A 20833-nucleotide genomic window follows, 5' to 3' on the forward strand; every position below is an offset into this window, starting at 1 on the left:
CTTCGTTATATTCAATAATTTTGTAATGGTCATTTGATGATGTTGTAGCTACTTGTATTTGATACTCATGAGGTTTTTTGTTATTGTTTTAAGAAGTTGTTCTCGTTTTGTATGATTTTGTAGCTTCCAATAGGTCTTAACGCACATATTTTGTATGTTGTTCCAGTTATTTTTCGTACTAACCCTCAGATTTCAATTTCTTTTAGCCGTTGTAATTGCATGCTCTACTGGATAGTTTTCTTGATAATAACAAATCCAAACGTTCATTGAAATTGTAATCTCTTTGTGTAGTAAAAGGTTATAGTTGATGTATCATATAGACGTCACAAGGCCAAACTATTTTTTTTTTTGCGGAAACTTTACATTGCCTCTTCCCTTTGCTCCGTATTTAAAGTCAAATTACTGACTTTATAAATTTGGCGCGGAAGGACTTTTCATCAGGTAGAAATTTCATCGCAGCTACTGAACTCTTCAGGTTAACTGGAAGCGGCCGTTTTTTTTTAAAGAAAGTGAAGCAGTGCAACCAATTGTGACAAGGAATAGGACGAGACTGGTAAGAAATTAGTGAAGTTTTCTCGAAGGATGTATTCAACACGGTACAATTTGCCAAAGATTCGGGCGATCGTGCAACTGATCTCCTTGCAGCGAGAGCAACCCCGCCCTTGGACTGGGAGCTAAAGGCTTGTCGTGCTGCAACGTTACCTTAATCATGCTCGCAGTTACCTGTCACACGTCATTTCGAAGTCGGGTAATCACGATCCGATTGCAGCGAATAGCAAAAAGATACTATGGATCATAATTTCATTCTGGAAAATGCTCAGTACTTTCGTAGATTTTTTATTTATTTATGCAACCAACAAAATAAAGCATTCTATTCCTGCTCTATGACTCCATGAAGTAAGAAGTTTGCACCACTCTACTGCCAACGACAATGTAAAACATATCAGAAACAAACAGCTCGATCGTTAAAAACAACGAAGTCGATTAACAACACGTTTCTCAAATTATGACCAGAAAGTGGATAGTTTTCAGGACAGTTATCCACTGTTCTTATATTTTTCTACTCCAGCGGGGCTCATCACACATATATGATTGAGATCGCGGAATTTCTGATTATAGTCGAGTCCGTAACCAACAATAAACTAAAGAAAAACGAGTTGTACTGCCTTATCTCTGAAAAACACAAAAACTGATATCTTTGATACCTTGTCAGGGATGTAAAAAGCTACGAAGTCTTCTGCAACCTGAACCTTCCGTGGCACGCGTTTGGAAAGAAGTAAGGCAGTCCATACTTTCTTTGTCCCTTAAGCTTTGTTATTACTTACTAAGAAAGTTACTTACGAACAGTTAATTTTCTCCTAATAATATTGATATAGAACTCACCGTACTGTTCTAAAGTGTGGACAAGTTTTGATAATGTGAAACCAGTGTCTACTATATCGTCTACAACCTAAACGAATAATAACTTGACTATATTAAACAAGAACTTTAGAAGTTGGTTTTTTTAAATTACATTTCTTTTGTTGATTTTTTTAACCTCTTCAAACCTCCCTTCATGTGAGTCAAATGCAGTAATTGTAGTCAGGGTGCGCTAACGTTCTAGAAGTAGAAGCCAGTAACAAAACAGTACAAAATTCTAGTGAAGACAAATATTATGCATGTGAAAACAATATTCGGTGGCTTTCATCGTGGCTAGAAAGAAATGATGAGGAAAAACGAGAAGATACATGTTGAACTTAGTTCGTTTTTAAGGCAGTGCACCATGAAATCGATGTTGGGATCTCTTCAAGAAAATGTACGATTAGAGGTGTAGATTATGAGTACGAACAAGCTCACGATCAATTCCTCCTTCTTCCACCAAATGTTCTGACAATCAGCGTGGGAAACGGCCTTTGAGTTTTAATTTTTCAAGGAAGCACCTTACAAGGCTACCCCTGTGCACGCACCGATTCTCTGAGCAGCTTATACATTCATTTTACTTCAGTAGACTAACCCCATTATCGTACGCCTGCTCGCAGATAGGGCGCCCGTGCAAGGTGGCATGTAAGTAGCCTTGTAGTAAAAGTGAGTTCGCACTCGAAGAAAGTTCACAACACCATTTTTCAGGACCGCTGGGGGTAATTGAACGTGAGTTCATATTCATAATATCTACTTATAACCCTATATTTTCGTCGTCAGTGGTCTAAATTCTACGCTCTGCCTGCAAAATGTAATTCACAGTAGTTCGAACTCTGAATTTCTATCGCGGAAAAAGGAGGATGACAGAGATCGACAACATGAACATAATCAATTACCGAACTGACACCATCGTACAAAATGCTTCTTTTATCTGCCCGCATCCAAATTGCGCGTAATCGTTATTTACTCCAATCCTTCAGAGATGCTAAGATTTTATAGCGGTTTTACTGACTACGAAACAACTGGCATGTAAACAAACTTGTAGGACTTCTACTACCCAACATTGTAATGAATATTCTTGTAAAGAAAACCCTAGAGGGAATTCTAAGGATATTTAAATCCAGGCTATGAATTTCAGCATGCCATTTCGAAAAAGAACGTGGATAATTACACTTATTACTGTAAATACGCTATTGCATCCAGCAGAATTGAGTAATATTATTGATCCTAGTGGGTAACTTAACAAATCAAACTAAACTTAACTTTTTGTTTCTGGAAGATGTAGCAGCGTCAGAACCACGGTGCAGCCAGGGGCTGCGCCCGAAGCGGCACACTGGAGAAAGCGGTCGGATCGAGGTGAGATCGTCGCGAGAGGAATGGTGCTAGCAAGGAATGCACCCCGATTCGAGCGCAACCGGCAGTTTCACCGCGCCGCTTCGAGCGCAACTGCTTACGCAACGCACCGTGCTTCATGTCGTTGTGAGCCCTGCACCACAACCTCCCATTCATTACTTCTGAGGCGCTTCTCTTCAACAAGCTAACCATTATCTGTTTATAACTGACGATAGGGTCTTGACCAACACCTTCACCCGAATGCCCCAATTCTATTCTTCGTGAGGTAGACTCTACAAGCGCTACGAAACGGTTTTCAAAAAGTACTGCATAATAGATGAAAAGAATATAGTGAAAAATCGAGCCCAGTTAAGAAGGAGAACAAACGCAGTCGGATAATATTTAAGCTGAAAAGAAAGGGAATAGCGAACGTTACGACAATCGTTCATTTCTGAGCACCGAAATATTCCTATTAAAATTAGTAAAAACCTCATCAACCATAACGTGGAGACAATAAAACTGACCAAAACATTCTTCCCTCGTAGCTCCTCGAGATTACTCATCCCAATGATTTGAAGTGTTCCTGAACTAGTGTCATTCTCGTAGCTTTTGCAGCGAATGAAATCTACTGTCATCGGTTCTTGGCACGACCATCGTGCATTGGAGAGTTCATCTACCTTAAACTCGATGTTTTGTGTAGAAAAGCTAGAACCTTCCAAAAATCCAGGTAGTTCGATTGAAAATGAACTCTTCGTGAATTCTAATCCTCTACTTTTGATCTCATTTTGAATATATTTTCAACATCTCGCTTTACTCACAATTTTTCCTTTTGTTTCCAAAAGTACCCTTTCTTGAAGTCAGCTTCACGTTCGAAATAGTGTTTACCGAACCCGTTCGCCTGACTGACTACCTGGCATTGTCGTTTCACAGATGCGATAGTCGGAGCCGGTGTTCTGACCCCTTCACTTTTGGACGGTTGGCGAAAAGAAGCTTTTCATTTCTGAACGGTTGGCGAAAGGATCCATTCATTTTTGGAAAGGATCACTTGAGCTGAACTTCACGAGCTAGACCCGCTTTACTTGAGGAAGGTTCGGCTCCTCTCTATCGCACCCATGGCTACTGCATCAATTTTATATCCTAATTTTTCGCAGAAAATCGAAATATTTCTCCGCAAAACTTGTGGGAACTCCAACATACAAGATTTTGCAGGATTATTCTCATCAGAACATGTTTCCTTCAATAAAAAGAAAGAGACTACTAATTAATTAAAGAACACTTCTTTATCGCTATCGTTAGATGAATCTTTAGCCTGATTTCAGTTCACGGACTACCACTATTAGCAAAGTGTAGGAAATCCCAAAACTTCTTACCAAAGCATTGAAAAATTTGTACGATCCTTTAAGCACACAAAGCAATGACAATTGACTTTCACCTATTGTTTCGTGGATGTCTAAAGAGACAATATAAAGAAACGGTCATCATCACAGATGAATTTTAAAAAAAGTACCTTTCGCTAGCCGTCTGACACGATCACGAACAAGTCCTTCGGTTATGACCACTGCTGAAAGATCGCCTTGATAACAGCGCGGAATGTCGAACGCGCTGATTGGCATCTGTAAATATTCGGTGAATAAATATTCTGTTCCGCAGAATCAACAAAAAACGAAGGTGTAAAACGGATTCTGAATTCTGATTATCTTTCGACTCTACGTAGCTCTAGAAATTTTGGGATTGTTACTACACATACGTGCACTTTTAACGAGTAACTAAAAAATGAAGTAGGATTTAGCAGAACAGAGAATATTTCGGCTTCGATTAGCATTTAGATTTAGTTTACATGCTACAGTTACAGTCTATAATATTAGTTTTTTAAAATATATTTTCGAAAACTTTTAGTTGCAGCTTATGTTTTACCTTATCTTAACGCGAGAAAAACGTAAGCTAATCTGATATCCTCGATGTTACGTAACTTCTTTTCTACCGAAGGGAAAAAAAAAACAACAAACAAAGGTAGCAACAACAATAACATGAATTTGTGCAACAAAAAAATCACTATGACAAACCTCAAAGTCATCAGGTATATCAGCGTTTCCTTGTGCCATATTGGGCTGAAAGAAGATATAAAACAGATTCAAAGTTTCAAATAAAGAGAAATAGTAAAAAGTATGTCAGAGTAAAAATACGATCTTGAAAGCGAGAAAAATACCAAAAACCACTAATTAAGGCTTTAATCTTACAAACTTCTCTCAGAAGTAAGCATCGCAGTGATTTTCTGGTGAAAGGATTAGAAGTGTTATCAGATCGTATTGGTTAGCAATCTATGTGTTCCACATAACATTACACGAAAAGAAAGTAATTGATTCTTCTCTTTAAATGTACTGCGAGTCCGGGTGAAATTTAACAGGGTCTAAATTCATTCAATTCCTAAATATGGAAGACTTATACTCATTTCCGTTTGCAAAAATAGAATTTCTGTAGGAAGAATTGGTTGTTTCAAACTAGGCACATCAACCTGCCCCTAAGACACTCTAGGTTCGTCTGTGATAATTCAAAAATTAAGTGTACATATGAGAACACAATCAGCAAATACTGGCCTATTGTGCAGAATCGCGTAAGCAGTGAAATACAAAAGGATACTATCATCAATCGTGATCATTCCACCACCCAGTGTCGTGGTGCAGAATCTAATATTAATTTGTCGAAAGCACACTGAGACCCAGAGAATGATGTACAGTGATCGCGGATCTTCTTGTGTCTCTCACTATTTCTTTCCTTCTCACTTCACAAACAATTTACTTTTGTTGCGAAAAAAGAATAGAATGAAATAAATTGATCCATTTTCATACCATGCAAAACGTGTTCGTATTTTCACAATCGTTTTCAATACCTGATGCTAACCGGTTCAGTAGCGTTGAGAAATAGGGATAGACAGTCACCTACTTTGCTAATAAAACAAAATACGGGACGTAATAAGCTTCAATTGTACGTTTGAAAGAAGAGAAACAAAGTTCGAGTTCCAAACAAAAGCATCAAACAACGATAACAGAGTACTCATAATAACGCCACCAATCAAGGACAATGGAATGAGTATTATTGATAAACTTTTCGTCCACAACGTTCGCTTTGTTTCTGCACTCAACACTTAACAGTTGCTATCTGTATTACAAACAAAATCAACAAAAGATGATTTCGCTACCAAACATCAGTTATGCTTAGTAAATTCCTTCCGAATGCTACTTTCGTTCCAGTGAAGAGAATCCGCCTTGACATGACGGTATTTGCGAGAAGAAAACGATAAAAACAGTACAAACGCCAGCAGCGAAGACGGAACTAGTCAATATTAGACTAGTGAGCAAACGTTGAAACTTCCTTGCCTGCGTTGACTTCCATTGATTGATGTCAACTAGCGGAGGTCATTTTGAGAGACTACAACTATCTACAATCAGGCTTTGCAGCTTTTCTCAAAGAAAGACCTAACCGGCTTGGATACCAATGGATTGTAACCTAGAATAAACCAAGACCGACACACACCGCAACCTTCACCTTTGCATGATATCGCGACACGGTTATCTAGAACACTTTCGCCGCGATCATTCCACATCGATAACAAGTGCAATATTCATACATTTCAGCTTTAAGAGTTCAACTAATGGGGACAGAAATGCTTAAGAATTAGTGATCGAACGTGGTAAGCAAAGCAGAAACCAGAAATGCTACAATACCTAGTAACGCTACATGTTATCCAAAGCGGCACATTTTTCGGTGCTGGTGTTCGCAAACCCTAAGCTTGATGCCACTACTTGGACTAGCAGAGAAGCGATTAGATTTCCTTACCTTCATTTTTTGGTTTAGTTCCCGGTAACACCTATAAAACGTTATTTCTCTCCAGTTCTGTATAACAGTTGGTCGTACTACCCTGGTAACGAACAGAATTCCGATATATAAAGGAGAATCCATACTCCCATCGGGATTCAAAGGAGCTGACCATGTATGGAGATTTAAAACATTTATTTTCCACCAGGTCCAACAGATAACAGATAACAATGACTAATCGCAACAGAAACAAAAAAAAAAATAAGGGGCACCCCAAGCAAATGAGTAGATCTGATCTCTCAAATGAGGATAAAACATGAGCATACGCCGAAGTTAAAGGCATAGCAGCGCAATGAACCTAGCAACAAATCTCCCGAGAACAAAACGCAAAACGAACAATGCACGTTTTTCTACCGCTCACTGGAACTCGAAGACCAAAAACCAAAGGATTTGTCACTAAACTGGTGATGTGTCGACGGCGGTGAATAAACCAATGTGAAATTCATTGTGAACAAGTAGAAACAGAAATTTCCATTGAAATATTAACCAACACTGACTAGCCTTATGCAACACAACCCTTCACCGTGGAACAACTCAAGAAATAGAAATCTTTGAAAGTAACAGAGGCGTGTGATTTAGGGGCATTCGATGCAAAAATATAGCAAATTTGCTAATAATTGAGCTATAAATTAGCCAAAAGAACAAAGACAACATAAACATCAAGCACAATCTATCACTACTTCTGTTATATCCATCCTTTGTACTCATTTATTGTGTGACGGTTCTCCTTGCGTCCACGTCCAACTGCACTTTGCTTACCTTTTACTCGTAGTTTAGTCTGAAAAAAGCACAATGACAGCAAATTTTTGTTTTCCTTTCCTCCTTCCAACTTTTAATAGATTTACTCCATTAAAATACCCTAATGATATCCATAATGAATAGAAAAAACTTCCAACTTGTACTTTTAATCACGTCAAACCTTAGTAGTTGTTACAATAGTGCACACATGTATTTTTAAAACAAATATCCTGGCATAAGAGAATTAACCTTTGGTGCTCAAGAGGTACGTTTTGATGACACCTATACACACGATATTGAATTTAAAATTGGAATTGGAAACTTTTACAGGAAAAAGCACTAGATTTCTTTTTCCACTACATTGCTAGTGGATCCATCGGAAATGCTTCTAAGTGATTATGTATTTTCTCGTTTTACTCATTTTTTAAAAGATTTAATCCAATATAACATTAGCAAGTTCGACATGCGCTTACATCATTGTGTAGCTTCTAAAACTACAAACAAAAAAAATTCTACATATTTGAAACAAAGTTTTTCACATGACTCAAAAGTTCTTCAAAAGGTGCAAAATATAATTTTTCAATAATTGGGACGTTGCGGAAATAAGTGATGATACACGAACATAATACAATTAATAGAAATGTTGTGTAACATATCACCCTTGTGATGTGTTACACAACATTTCTATTAATTGTATATACAAGGATTAGAAAAGACATATTTTTGAAATTTTGCGTTAATTTCTGCAAACCATCACTACTGGAATTCGAAAGAAAAAAAAAAACATTTGCATTAGCATAGTTCAGTGCCACATTTGCTGAATAATGTAGAAGGAAGCAATTCTTTGAGATAAAACAGCAGGACAATATTGATTTCTCAATTCACAAAGCAGAAAAGAGGCAGTTTCTTTTGCAAAAAAAAAAATTACTGGAATAGTAAGTTCAGCTACGCTGCTTTTATTACAATGCATAATAGTAAATATAGCAAGCACAAGGCACTGTATCCAATATAATGCTCGAGAGCAAATGACAATCGCAAGTATTCTTCCCTCATTTACCTCTGAGTTCTGTGAATCTACGTTGCTAGAACTCCAAATCAATTTCAGAAAGTGAGTAACAATTGTGTAAAATTTACTAAAATGCTTCTCTAAAGTTACAGTGTATCTCTCGACGTCTGTACCTTTATGAGGAATACAACTCCTTCATGTTATAAGCAAGAGAAGGAGGATGAGAGTAAGACCAAGAATTGTACGTGAAACTGGGCTGTATACGAGAAACCGAGCAGAATTCGATATTTCGATGGCTACTTACGTGAACTTCACGTTATAATATCCTGAACAGCAGCGAAATGAATCTATTCAGCTCTCACCTTCTCTTTGTTGCGCATCTTTTCCAGAGCCACTCTCCGTTTAATTTCTTCCGGTGGGATTGTCGACGTCGTTGACATTATAGATTGGGCTCCACGTACTTTTTTAGGTCTTTGGTTTGAATGCAGTTCCTAACGAATTCTAGTAAGTCATGGATATTTTTCTTTAAAAAAGCATAAAAGAAGTCTTGAAAGAATATATAAGTACAAATCATTCTAAGTAATCGAGAATCACTTCCGCTTCACCAACCTCACTCGTGTTTGGCATCACAGCTGCTTCTGCTTCGATGCGATCCAACTCTTCTCGTGCGTGTATGTATGGCTCACGGTCCTCTCGTAGTTCAGATTGCCTCTCTACATCCCGTAGGTGAACTAACAGCGGACAATCATCATCAGCAGAACCTCCTTCTTCTACAACTAACTTCTCTAGTTGAGTTGTTGCTTCTCCAAGCCAATTGCTAAAGCGTTCAGATCGCGATAAAATTTTTGCCTGAAATATCATTTTAAATTAATGCCCAGCGAAGAATCAATGGACAAATTGGTTTAAAAAAGAAAATTGTGCGCAAATACTTCATTCTCCCTCATCTTCTTTTCATCCTGGAGTTCTTCATTGTCTTTACTCTCCTCTACAATAGTACTGCATTCGTCCCCCGATCCAGTTTCATCGTCGGTCACCTGCAGACGTGCGGTATTCATCGCCAAAACTATTGGCAAATGAAACAATTCACTTCTTCGTCGTCTTCATTCTCATCGTCTTCTGAGTCAACAAAATTCTCAACCTGCTCATTCCCACAGTGCGCTTGGAAATCTCCATTGTCGTAAGCCTAAGTTCAAAATCTTGTCATATTTTTTTTTCGAGCGAGAACAAAAAATACCTTATTAAGATCGATTTGCATTTGTTTGGTGAATCCACTTGCTTCTAGTTCCACATCTAAGCTGTACTTTCGAACTACTTCAGAGAACTTTGGAAAATCGTCGCTGTCATAATTGAACTTACGACTGGAAGAACTTCTACTTTTCCAGGAAATCTTTCTCCCATATACTGATTTTCACAAAATACTGAACGTTTTAAGAAAATACAAAGAAAACGAGGATGACTAACCGAAAAAATGTTCGTACACATTCGACATCTCTTTCAAAGTAGAACTGTGCGTTTGGATGATCCATTGAAACCATTTGTGGAAAGTCAATTACCACTACTTGCTCACCCTAGAAGTTTCAATAGGGATGATATTCGCAAATGACAGTGTTAATAGTAAGAGGAACTAAATAGGCACCATTTCAGCGATTAATGAAACGGCGCGACAACTGGCATTTCGAATCGATAGAAAGAAACGTTGCCATAAGAAAAAAATTACTCATACCTCAAGCAGCATTAGATTGAATTCGTTGAAATCTCCATGTATTAGCCCATGTCGACCGAATTTTACGATTAGCGACATTAATCTGAAGTACATCGATGAAAAAAAAAAGAAAAATCATTCTCATATAAACAATTAGCCACGAATAAAACTAAACTCTACCTGTCATATAAAGCTCCTACGTCTTCCACATGATCTACATGGCAAAGAGTGTCCCCTTCAATAAGTCCCATAACAACAAGATGACGACACACATCAACAGGACGAGGAACAGGGAAACCACGATCTGCCAAAGCTTTGAGGAAAGCGAACTCCTGTAATGAAAAGATCGATAGTTTAAAAAAATTATTGTACGACCACAAACATGCGGAATGCTGGATTTGTCCAATGTTATACATTTCGCGGACACAGAAGAGAAATCTCTTGAAATATCAACGCAAAAAAAAAAAATTACCTTCGCAGCTGCAAGTCTACTTAGATAAAGCCATGATGCAGCGTGCCGTTTTCGGTGATAGTCTCTCTTTTCCTTGATTTTCCGGAAAGATGTTCTCCCGAGCCGATGAAATTTCAAGCAGAGGTCCTGCAATGAATCATGGCGAAAGAAGCAGTGTTTGAAAACAACGTATATTCCTGATATTGTTACTAATTTGAGCAACCGAAAACTTACATTTCGCTCTGGGTCCCCACCTACATAAACGTCTGACTCTTTTCCAACTCCTATTTGGTTTCCTAAGCTGCCAACAACTCCACGTGTGCACAACGCCTTTAATGCCAGGAAATCATATCCGAGCACAGTAAGACGATATCCGTCAACTAGAAGGAAAATCAGAACTATATAGAAGTACAAACAGACGAATTCGATGAGGACCGGTGAACATACTGGATAATAGAGCAAATCAGAAAATGTGAAACCGATGTTATCAACTTTACAACTGGTGATATGAAGCGAATCCAAGGCAAAAACCAACACTTTTTGCTTCTTTCGAATGCTACGAGTCCATGTTTGCACAGATCAGAAAGCATTCGAGCCACAGCTCCTCGGTGGATGCCTGCTATGGCGGAGATCAAAGGCAACGGAACGATTTCATGATTCTTCATTCCCATTTCCACCTGGAAACTTACAGCGAAATCTTCTTAGGATCCTAGGATCTACCTGTGTACAGGACACATGAGCTATTCAGCTTTATACTGGATCAGAAGCTATAACTGAACTACAGAACGAAATATGTATATTTCACAAATTTGGAGTAGCAAAAATTAAGGTACGTGATATATGGTTTAGTTTTTTGTGCAATACAATTTCGCTACAAAAGTAACCCGCTCGTCTAACCTATTTCTTTCCAATGAATAGGGTTTATTCTGGTAGGTAGAACTGCAGTAGTAAATGCAAGTGCTAAACATCATAGAATATCCTGTATTGGAGAGTTTATTGATATTTGGAGAGCAATTTTGTGCCATAATTAAGAGTTCAACGCTATGTATATTCATGCTAAAGTGAGCCTTTATTGCTAGCTAACGCTTAAACATGTTTTAGTGACCTAGTCTGGCAAGTCGCCTTTCCTGAACTACTTTAGATCCAAAGACTAATTCGATTTCTGAAACAAAATGCTCACCTTCACCAATCGCTAACGTATTTCCCCCTGTCTTTAAACGTTAATGAAGAAGTATTACATCAAGTAAAATAAACTTACAGCAATCAAAACTCGAAAGTCTTCTTTCTCAAGATAACGTAATTTGTCCACATCCATGCGCCCCATTTTTCTGTAAAAATGCAGCAAACTTTCACTATGATGGTTCTTACAGATCACAAACAAAAGGAAATGTTAAGATCATACGAGCAACTGAGATTCGCAATAAAAATCGTAGGTATTCTACGATTAGATTAAGGATTAAGGAGGAACTAAACAATCATAATCTAAGCAGAATCACGTTACGTAGCAATAATACGGATACAGTTGGTAATGGATGTGTTCAACCTGGATGAACCCAATTAGTCTTCTCATACACTAGGGCAAGGAAAACTTGCATTACTGCAGACCCATGGGGCTTCAACAGGTTGAACATTTGATATCGAGTGTGTGATGCCAAAAACAGGAACAACGTAAGGCGCGGAAATCGATATGATCATATGGTATGATCTGGTATGATCAGCTACAGGCCTTGCATTCCATCTGTGTTCTAGGAGCAGAAAAAATTTAGGTAATCAACAAGTGTGAGGATGTTATAGGAGAAATGCATCCACACATAGGACTTATAGACCTTAGATGAGATAGAGCACCCGAAAGAAAACTTCGCATATTTATTTTAGCAATTACGAACAAAAGAAAATGTCCACATTTGTATATACAGTGTAATAAGCTGCAGTACCAAACAGAGAAAAAAAAACAAAGGCAAAAGATCACATTGCTGCGAAGCATTTACTAAAGCTACTGCCCAAGCGCACAAAAAAAAATAATGTCGAAAAACGACGATAGAATAGTCCAGAAGACGAGCAAAACCCTACGGAATATTCAAATATACAGAAGAAGAAACAACGACTTGATACAATCAATTAAACAATTTGGTCTCCTATAGAAAATTCAAGAGATAACATGATAATTCAGAAGGCATAGCTAAACATGAAGCCATATACAGAAATATCAACCCGTTAACATCACCGACCCTAATATTTGTCTCGCAACAAGGAATTACTGGAAAAATAAGCGAGCACAGCGAGGCAGTCAAAATGACATGAGAACAGTCAGATAAACGGTGATGAGGAACTCTAACACTTCCATTCAGCTTCTTTTTTTTTTACAATGAATCAATGTGACAACGAAACTCCTTGAGAGAAAAATATGAGAAAGAATCATGCAGTTGAACTCGAAAAATCACAAAACAGCACCACGACTAATTTGAAACTGCAATACACATTACATACAAAACTTCAAAACCAAGTATTACGTCACTATAATCGACTTTTCTTAACTGGAGGGGAATTACTGTGATCTGAACGAATCATACGCTCCATAATAGAACTACTTAATCTCGGATTTCTGTCCTTCAGTGCCGACCATGATTCCATGTTAAGCGTATCGCATCTGTTCGCATTCATCTAAACAATACTGAACTTAAGTAAACGAAATTAATAAACTTCAATGGCGCACATAAAAGCGTGTACAGTTCCTCAAAAGGAAAACAATGGGGCACTAATATACACTAAAAAAGGATAGAAATCATCCTTTCGTAACTTTTCACTTTGCGTACTGCACCCAATATATTCAGCGCCAGTTTCAAAAAAGCAAAAATGGGAACAGAATAGCATGCGAAGGGCAAAGGGGTCGGTCAGAAATCACACCACCTTAATTTCGTTTAAGACATTGTTCATATAAAAGCAGACATAATATGGATTGAAGGAATGCTGGTCGTTATCTACGAAAGATTTGCAAAGGTTCGGCTACTACGAGACCTAAGAAGGGTGGTAGAGTCGGGCAAAAGGACCTGAAGGTCGGTGGAACTGCCTAAAAGGCTGCGCTCGAAGCGGCGCAGTGAAGCCTTCTTCTTCAGTCGAGGTTGAGCCCTCGTTAAACCTTTTTTTGTTATTGAAACATAAAGTATATAAGAAGGAATTTTCCATGACCTTTCTTGAGAACTGTGGCTGAATTTCGTTGATGCAGCGTTGAATCTCCTCTTTCAATGCACGGGTGGATATGGGCTTGTTGACATAGCCCTTTGACTTCAAATAACCCCATAGAAAGAAATTCAATTGTGTTAAATCACATGATCTAGAGGTCCAATTCTGATCATCGAAACGAAAGAATACACGACCAGGAAATCTCATGCCGTAATTGGATTGTTTCACGGGCTGTATGACATGGTGCACCATCTTGTTGAGACCACATGTACTCCACATCAAATTTCATACAATTTAGGCATTAATAACTCGGCTCTCTTGTCGCAATATTGAGCACCAACAACAGTAACTGCTTATCCAGCTTCATTTTCAACAAAGCATGGTCTAATGACACCTTCAGAAATTCATGACATTCCGTACGTGGCCATGTCCTATGCACCTTATTTTTCAATTTGAAAAAAGCTGAACCTACATATCGAGGAAAGCTCCGGAAGCACACAAAAACGATGAGGATATAGTGAATCCAAGATCATCAGCCCCTGTTTGCTTCACCACTCATCCAATTTAGACCACCGCTTCAGGATCATAAGCGCTTTACCTTTAACACTTGTTTTCAAAAGTACGGGCACCTGCACCATTGAGAGTTCTATCGAAAAAATCTACGATAGATCAATGTTTCGGAACTGCCTTCGCGTCCAAACCAAGCCTTTCAACTCTGCGGGGAAATTGGTGCCAGACTCGTTTGGAAGAATATAAGCATTGGCTTATCCCGCAAGTTATTGTAAGGCTGCACACGTGTTCACGAACCGCAAGAAATTCCGAAATGAAGTCGGACGCCTAGGCGCATCCCGGGGGATTGATCAATCCCGTGCACTTTGGGAAAAAACACAGTGAAAAAGCGAAATTTTCGATAAAGGATAAGGTGTATGGCGTTAATCAATCCGCTTCAGATGCGCCATCACGTTCACTTCAATTCAGAATCGTTTGTGGTTTACTATCATTTAACTGGCCTGAATAATTGCCTGTCGGAGCAAGCCGATATGTCAAGTCAGTGTTTTTATCCTTCCAGACAAATCTGGTACTAGTTTTTCGACCCCAGAGGTGTGAAAGGATTAGTTAGCACTAATGCGAATTCAAACCGCCGATCGATCGTGCAGGCAGCGGAACCTCTTACCAGCTGCGCTGCATTCGCCCTAAAATCTTCAACTCCGTACTATCTATCACTGCGAAAAACAAAAAGGGAAAGACTGTGAAAAGCAAAGTTTACGTCCTAAGTTTTATGGACAAGGACTTTAAAACATGTAACTGAACCCTTGCTCAACATGTGCTGTTTATCCGGCTGCATCTCCCGACTGCGAAGCCATATGCGTAACGATCAACGATCGTGTGGATTCACTACATCGATCGCTCCGCTTACAACTTCTTGCGATCGCGATAATAAGTGGGACAACTTGAAGCAAAAGTAGATATTCGATTGTTTGAAACTGAGTAAGGTACTTTTCAATGAATGAAATCAAAGCAAAACGCGAGCTTGAACGTTGCCTCGACACTTGACATAAGTTTAAAGTAATCTGACCATTGTAAATAGTTGCTATCAGATCAAACAAAGTAGGAAACGAATGAAATGAAAAGAAAAAAGTTCCAGAGTTATTGCTAAGGAAGAAGAAAGGTGAAAGAAAGAAAAGACAAAGAAATAAAGGGAAATAAGAAAGACATCATCAGAAATTGATTTAGCGATTCAATACGTAGTTGCTATAATGTTTTCTCGGCTAAGCCCCTCCTTATATCACTCAAATGTTAGAAATTAAAGTTTTCTAACAGTCTCAATACATAAATGAAGTTTCCTCTAAACATACGGATAGATGTCAGATTCTTATGCGCTTAAAATAGGGATGATGTGAATGAAAAAGTAGGTTAGTGCGACTTAGAACAGTCGTTTTGTTGAGCGAATAGCACGACATGCTTCAGTGCGTGGTTATGGAACTCTACTGCATAACTAGTTTCTTCTTGACTAGCTGTACAGTGTCATGTGGTCTAATGCTGTAATATAGCAATTCAATTATTGCTAGCTGTTCTCGAACACGTGAACATAATCGATGTGAACGCTTTAAACTCTGCAGTGAACGGCTTTCAGCTGTTCGCCTCAACAATAATTTCATCGTTCTGCATTTTACATCCTTAACGGATTCTAAAATAGTTCAGTATGTCTTCTCCTATGAGCGAAGACATTACTCGCTAACCGTTCAGGTTATCAGGTTTTAGAATCAGGGTCTAGAATTAGCTTTTCACGGGGCAAATTAGATCTGGGGTAGGCCAATCGAGCACTATCCGAGTTCTAAGGATACATTTAGTTGCTGAATGTAGTAAGATGCTCTAATAGCTTAAAAAGAACTAAATTTGAGTTCATATCACATTAAGTTAGTTTATGCTATAAAAACAAACTTGTATATCCGCGAACAGAAATTGAGCGGTAGCTAATATCGTAACACCAGCATTGCTGAGGTCATGTTATACAAAATTTTCAAATTGTATGGATGCGTAACCTGACATCGGCTTCGAGCAGAGTTGTGAGGACGTCGCTAAGAATAAGATCTTGTCATGTTAAGATTTTCATGCCTTAACTCTAGAGGATAAAACCTATTTTAATGAAAACGGTGAGGTGATTACGATAAGCGCTGAATGATGAAAAACTTGGGGCTGCAGAAAATCCAGAGAACGTAAAGGTTAGTGTGACAGTGTTCTACTCGTTAGCACGTAGGTAGGCGCACATAGCAGATATAATGTGAGTTCCAACTTACAAAGTCCAAGCAATGTTCGTATAGATGGCTAGCATGATGATAATCAGCCAGTTCCATACAATCAACGACATTTGCGGCGCATACTCTGGAAGATACAAACCATACTTCCTAATCAGGATAAAAATGATAATATAGAGCTATGGTAACATTCGAACGTACCTTGATATTAAATCTTGCTCACACATTGTTTTAAGCGCTGGAATGTTATATTTCTCCGCTAATTGCATTACATCAGATGCGTCCTAAATATGAGCAATTAGTTGTGAATTGGATCCTGGTAAATTCAAAACAGTTGATGATCTAGTATTAAAAGAAAACATACCTCCAATTCTAACTCATGCGGAGAGATAGCACCGGTATAAATGAACGTCAGCATTATTTTTACAGCAGTGTGCGAAAACTCCTCTATTACTATGGTGTTTGTCTGAAGGAAAAGATTAGTAACACGGTATTTAGGAAAAGGACGCAAGGTACTGAAAAAAAAAACCTTGCTTTCTTCCATGTCATGTTCAAGCATTGCACAGAACACATCCGAATGAGTAATAAGCTTATATTTGTGCACAGCAAAAACGACCCGATCGTCCTTTGGTCCAACTGCTACTGTTAAATCCGAATGGGGAGCGCTTTCTGTTCCAGTAAACATAGCTAATTCTAAAGGGGAAAGAAGTTGAGAGGAATGAAAACAACGATGTTAATGAGATGACTATGTAAATACATACCATTTTGCATATGTACGCGAGACACTTCGGCCATATCAGTTATTATTAAAGCGGTAGGCTCAACTCTCTTGCAAGGGATGCGACCTGCGTCCGGCAAAAGTTCTATCGTACACGAAATTACTAAAGAATGGTCGGCTCGTATGCTATTTTGGACCTGAAATTTATGCAACTCTGACACTACTGATGATATATCAGATGCATGACTCTAATGCTTTTTGAAAATGTTCAATACTTGGAAGAACGAAAAAAGAAGTGTTTGCTAGATGCAAAACAAATCTTGTAGCGTGGCAAGCACAAGGACATTCTTGCTTTTTTCATGAAATACTGGTTATTATGGTTAGAAATATCACAGAAAAAGAAACCTTTTGTCTTGGTATATTCCGGAGACCCCACGAATGTCCGCCTTTTGGAGGCTTTGCGTGAAAATCGCCAATGTTAACATTGCTGAATTTCACCTCGTCCTCTTCATCGAGGAAAAAGAACCGATACTCAGCTTTCACAATTACCTGGAATCAATTCATAAAAGATACGCTCCATCTACATTAAGAAAAACCAACCTCTTTAAGCGGAGATGTTGCTGACATCTTCAGAAATAATGAAACATTGTTAGCATTTTCAGGTCGTTTTCCTCCCGGGTAGAGACAAAGCTGCCAACAAGCGTCGGGCATAGATGGATCTCTGGCAAGGAAATCTGGCATGAGAGAAAAGAAAATATAAAGAAAAAGGGAAAGAAACCTACTTAAAAACGCTGCTTCTAAGGCACAAGCCAGGCTGGGATAACTTCAACAGTGACGAGAAATTATTTACCTGTAAAAGGAAATCATACCGATGATTACAAACAAGTTACGCTGCAGAAACACTGTTACAAAATTACATAAACATCAAGGATACGTTCATATTGATCGTTTTTCTGACAAGCATAGCTTTATAAAGTCATTGCTCGTTATAGAGTCGTAAATGTTAGCGTGGCCCCATCTGTAGATGGTCGTCTTGAAGGAACGTGGGATAACGATTAATTGAAGAGGGAAACTTGTCTTACTCAAAGTTCCATAATTAACGTGAATAATGTCGGAGGTGCTTTTTTGATGATGAATATTTGAAAAATCATTTTTATTTTTCTAACCGTCCTAGACAGGTCAGCTTCGATCCAGGCTCTATAAAATTTAATATTATCTGCCTCAACACAAGCAAAAATTGTGATATTGCATTAACTGCCGTTCTTTGCTGTACGAAATCGCTTGTAGTTTAGAAACAGATAACTTACGTGTTTCTTTGTTCGCTTTAAACTCATACTCTGAGTTTTTGTATAAGTGGCGGGAAACATTAAAGACATCAGTGACGTATTCGAAAGACATCACGTTTAGGTTGGTTTTCTTTTTGTAATCACAGTTAAAAGTTGCGATTGTAACAGTTTATATTTAAACTAGAACTATGTTTGAAGAACTGCGCCTCTGCAAAAAAAAAAAAAAAAAAAATTAATGTGACTTTGAAACACCGCAGCGCCAAATAAAGTATTTAGAAGATGACAGCAAAAGAGGGGTAAAGGAAAATTGATATTGTTTTAAAAGAAGTCTGTATTTAAAGATAAAAAAGGAGCGGAAAACGACCCAATTTCAATTCAAATACGCGGATACTGATTGTTGACAGGGATCGTAACGACGTTCACTGCTATAATTACAGAATTGATACTAAACAAGCTTTTTTAGTGAGCAAAGCCGATGACAGGTGTTCTAGTGTTCAAGACATAGAAACCATACGGTGTAGATCTCATGGTAGATTTTTGAAAAGCTTTAAGAATTGAAGCCCCTCGGTTTCAAAACGAAATTTTCTCAGAACCAATACAAGTGCATAAACCCATAAATTACAATTTGTTTCGAAACCTAAGTAGCATTAATTAAATACATCTGGATTAATTTGAATCTCAGATAGCATTCAAGCCGAAGTCCTCAAACCGAATGTTGTCGTATAGGAATAGAATATTTCCCGCAACTACATCTTGTCGGGATAAACGTAGTTGGGGTGGGGGACTCAGTGGCGCCCCTATTTCTCGAAGTAAATAATCAAATCAATCGGGGCCCAAACGTCTAAGCATTAGTTTTGGAGGATCTATGACATGTAAACTAAAGTTACCAAGAAAAAAGTAAGTTAGAGCCCTGGGAAATAAGGGCGCCATTAGGTGCCCTAACTGTATTTTCCTTCATCTTGTCACCACAACCTCTGTTCTACAATTTCCCAAGCTTTTTTTGCTACATATTTGTCCCGATTGATCGGTTATTATCCAGCAAGTACTATCAGGTTACTTCGCTTCACTAAGTGCTGAGCATCACCTTTTTTAACATATGTTTTCGTCTGCTATCAGCTGGTCAAATTTCCTTAACCACTACCGATCCCTACATTATCATACATGTAGTACGATATGTAAGAATGCATAATAATTCCAATTAAAAAGTTGCTCTGGGGTACAAAAAAGCAGGAAAAGCATTTGCTTGAAGGTGTACAACATGAAAGAGAAAATCCAATATTTTAGACCAACGATCTCGCGAAAACCAATACTAACTATTTTGTTTTTGTGAATCTCCCTGTTTTAAATGCTGTACTATTGATCCTACATCAAAAAGCATTCGATTCAGCAAAATAGTAAATAAATGAGACGTACCGTCCACCTCTGAGTAAGAAGTACAGGTTCAACGTTGGTCACACATTCGTTGGTGAGCGATAAAGTCGGCGGTTTCCTCGTGACGCGATGTGCTCCGAAAGGAGACGAGTCTCCCCCACGAGACATAGAAAAACTTTCACCTCGCACACGAGGACGACTTCTCAGCCGCTGGCTCGGCCCTTCGGACATCTCAGTACCGGAAACACCCAACTGAAAGCACCGGAAATATTGACGTTTCTCGCTGAGAACTAGTTCTCGAACGACATAGAGCAGAAATGAGAAAAAAATGCCATTATCACAAATTGCATGACAGCAATATCTTTGGGAGAAAAAAAAGAATCGCTGTGGTGATAAACGTTTCGTATTGAATTTTTGAATATGAGATTGTGATGCTTGTAATTGATCGTTGAGAATAACAACAGAATCTGTAAAGCAAAGCAAAAAAAAATGAAATGGTGGGAAAGAGATGAGAGGGATTACTTCGAAAATGAATAGGTTCGATGAAATGAAGCAAGTAATTCGTGAGTGCAGAAGTGCAGAAACAGTAGTTATGTTCACATCACAGTGAGAAGTGAAAATTAGTGTTGCGTTTAATTTTGGGTCTGTACAATTGACAATCGTAAAATTGACTAGCAATAAATTCAGCCAATTCCACCAGTTGTTAATTGTACCGGTACACAATTAAACAATATTACTGATAAATATATTGGAAGCCTAACATCATACCATCAATATTATATTATTGAAAATAATATTTTGAACACTTGGCATAGTTTTAATGTCAATGCTGAAATCAGGCATATCATGTGTGGAACGGATAGAAAAGATGGAAAAGGGATACGGTAACAGATTGGATCAGGCACAAAAAGGCACTAAACGGGCGGTCGATCCTGACGATTTCTCCACGAATTTCTCGAAACTTCATGTAAAATCACGGTCTACAGTTGGCGTGCAATCAACTATCAGTGGGTTGTAAACGC

The 20833-nt window shown here is 38.3% G+C and overlaps 3 protein-coding genes across 5 annotated transcripts; all 3 read right to left on the bottom strand.

The window, feature by feature from the left end:
• Window positions 1-1037: 1037 nt before the first annotated feature.
• Window positions 1038-6570, bottom strand: RB195_007745 (uncharacterized protein; the record flags this gene model as incomplete). Its single annotated transcript, XM_013445694.2, has 8 exons — window positions 1038-1142; window positions 1206-1303; window positions 1384-1450; window positions 3255-3407; window positions 4101-4180; window positions 4238-4343; window positions 4794-4838; window positions 6565-6570. The coding sequence occupies 8 exons, from the start codon at window positions 6568-6570 to the stop codon at window positions 1038-1040; spliced, it is 660 nt and encodes a 219-aa protein (XP_013301148.2).
• A 718-nt stretch (window positions 6571-7288) lies between these two features.
• On the bottom strand, window positions 7289-11824 carry RB195_007746 (uncharacterized protein; the record flags this gene model as incomplete). Of its 2 annotated transcripts, none has more annotated exons than XM_064181541.1 (13): window positions 7289-7381; window positions 8710-8838; window positions 8957-9196; window positions 9277-9381; window positions 9435-9530; window positions 9582-9705; window positions 9809-9915; window positions 10071-10152; window positions 10230-10381; window positions 10522-10647; window positions 10735-10880; window positions 11036-11177; window positions 11759-11824. In XM_064181541.1, 13 exons carry the CDS (start codon window positions 11822-11824, stop codon window positions 7289-7291), a joined length of 1608 nt encoding a protein of 535 aa, XP_064038324.1. The 2 variants fall into 2 exon arrangements, with proteins under 2 accessions (XP_064038324.1, XP_064038325.1); XM_064181542.1 differs by having other exon boundaries at window positions 11759-11815.
• A 1190-nt stretch (window positions 11825-13014) lies between these two features.
• Window positions 13015-20042, bottom strand: RB195_007747 (uncharacterized protein; the record flags this gene model as incomplete). 2 transcript variants are annotated; one of them, XM_013445696.2, is made up of 10 exons in its annotated part: window positions 13015-13161; window positions 16479-16563; window positions 16638-16720; window positions 16801-16902; window positions 16966-17129; window positions 17198-17351; window positions 17560-17703; window positions 17755-17875; window positions 17937-18004; window positions 19854-20042. In XM_013445696.2, 10 exons carry the CDS (start codon window positions 20040-20042, stop codon window positions 13015-13017), a joined length of 1257 nt encoding a protein of 418 aa, XP_013301150.2. The 2 variants fall into 2 exon arrangements, with proteins under 2 accessions (XP_013301150.2, XP_064038326.1); XM_064181543.1 differs by having other exon boundaries at window positions 19854-19979.
• Window positions 20043-20833: the final 791 nt, after the last annotated feature.

Source organism: Necator americanus, chromosome I (assembly GCF_031761385.1).
Source record: "Necator americanus strain Aroian chromosome I, whole genome shotgun sequence".
In the NCBI taxonomy this organism is placed as follows: Eukaryota; Metazoa; Nematoda; class Chromadorea; order Rhabditida; family Ancylostomatidae; genus Necator; species Necator americanus.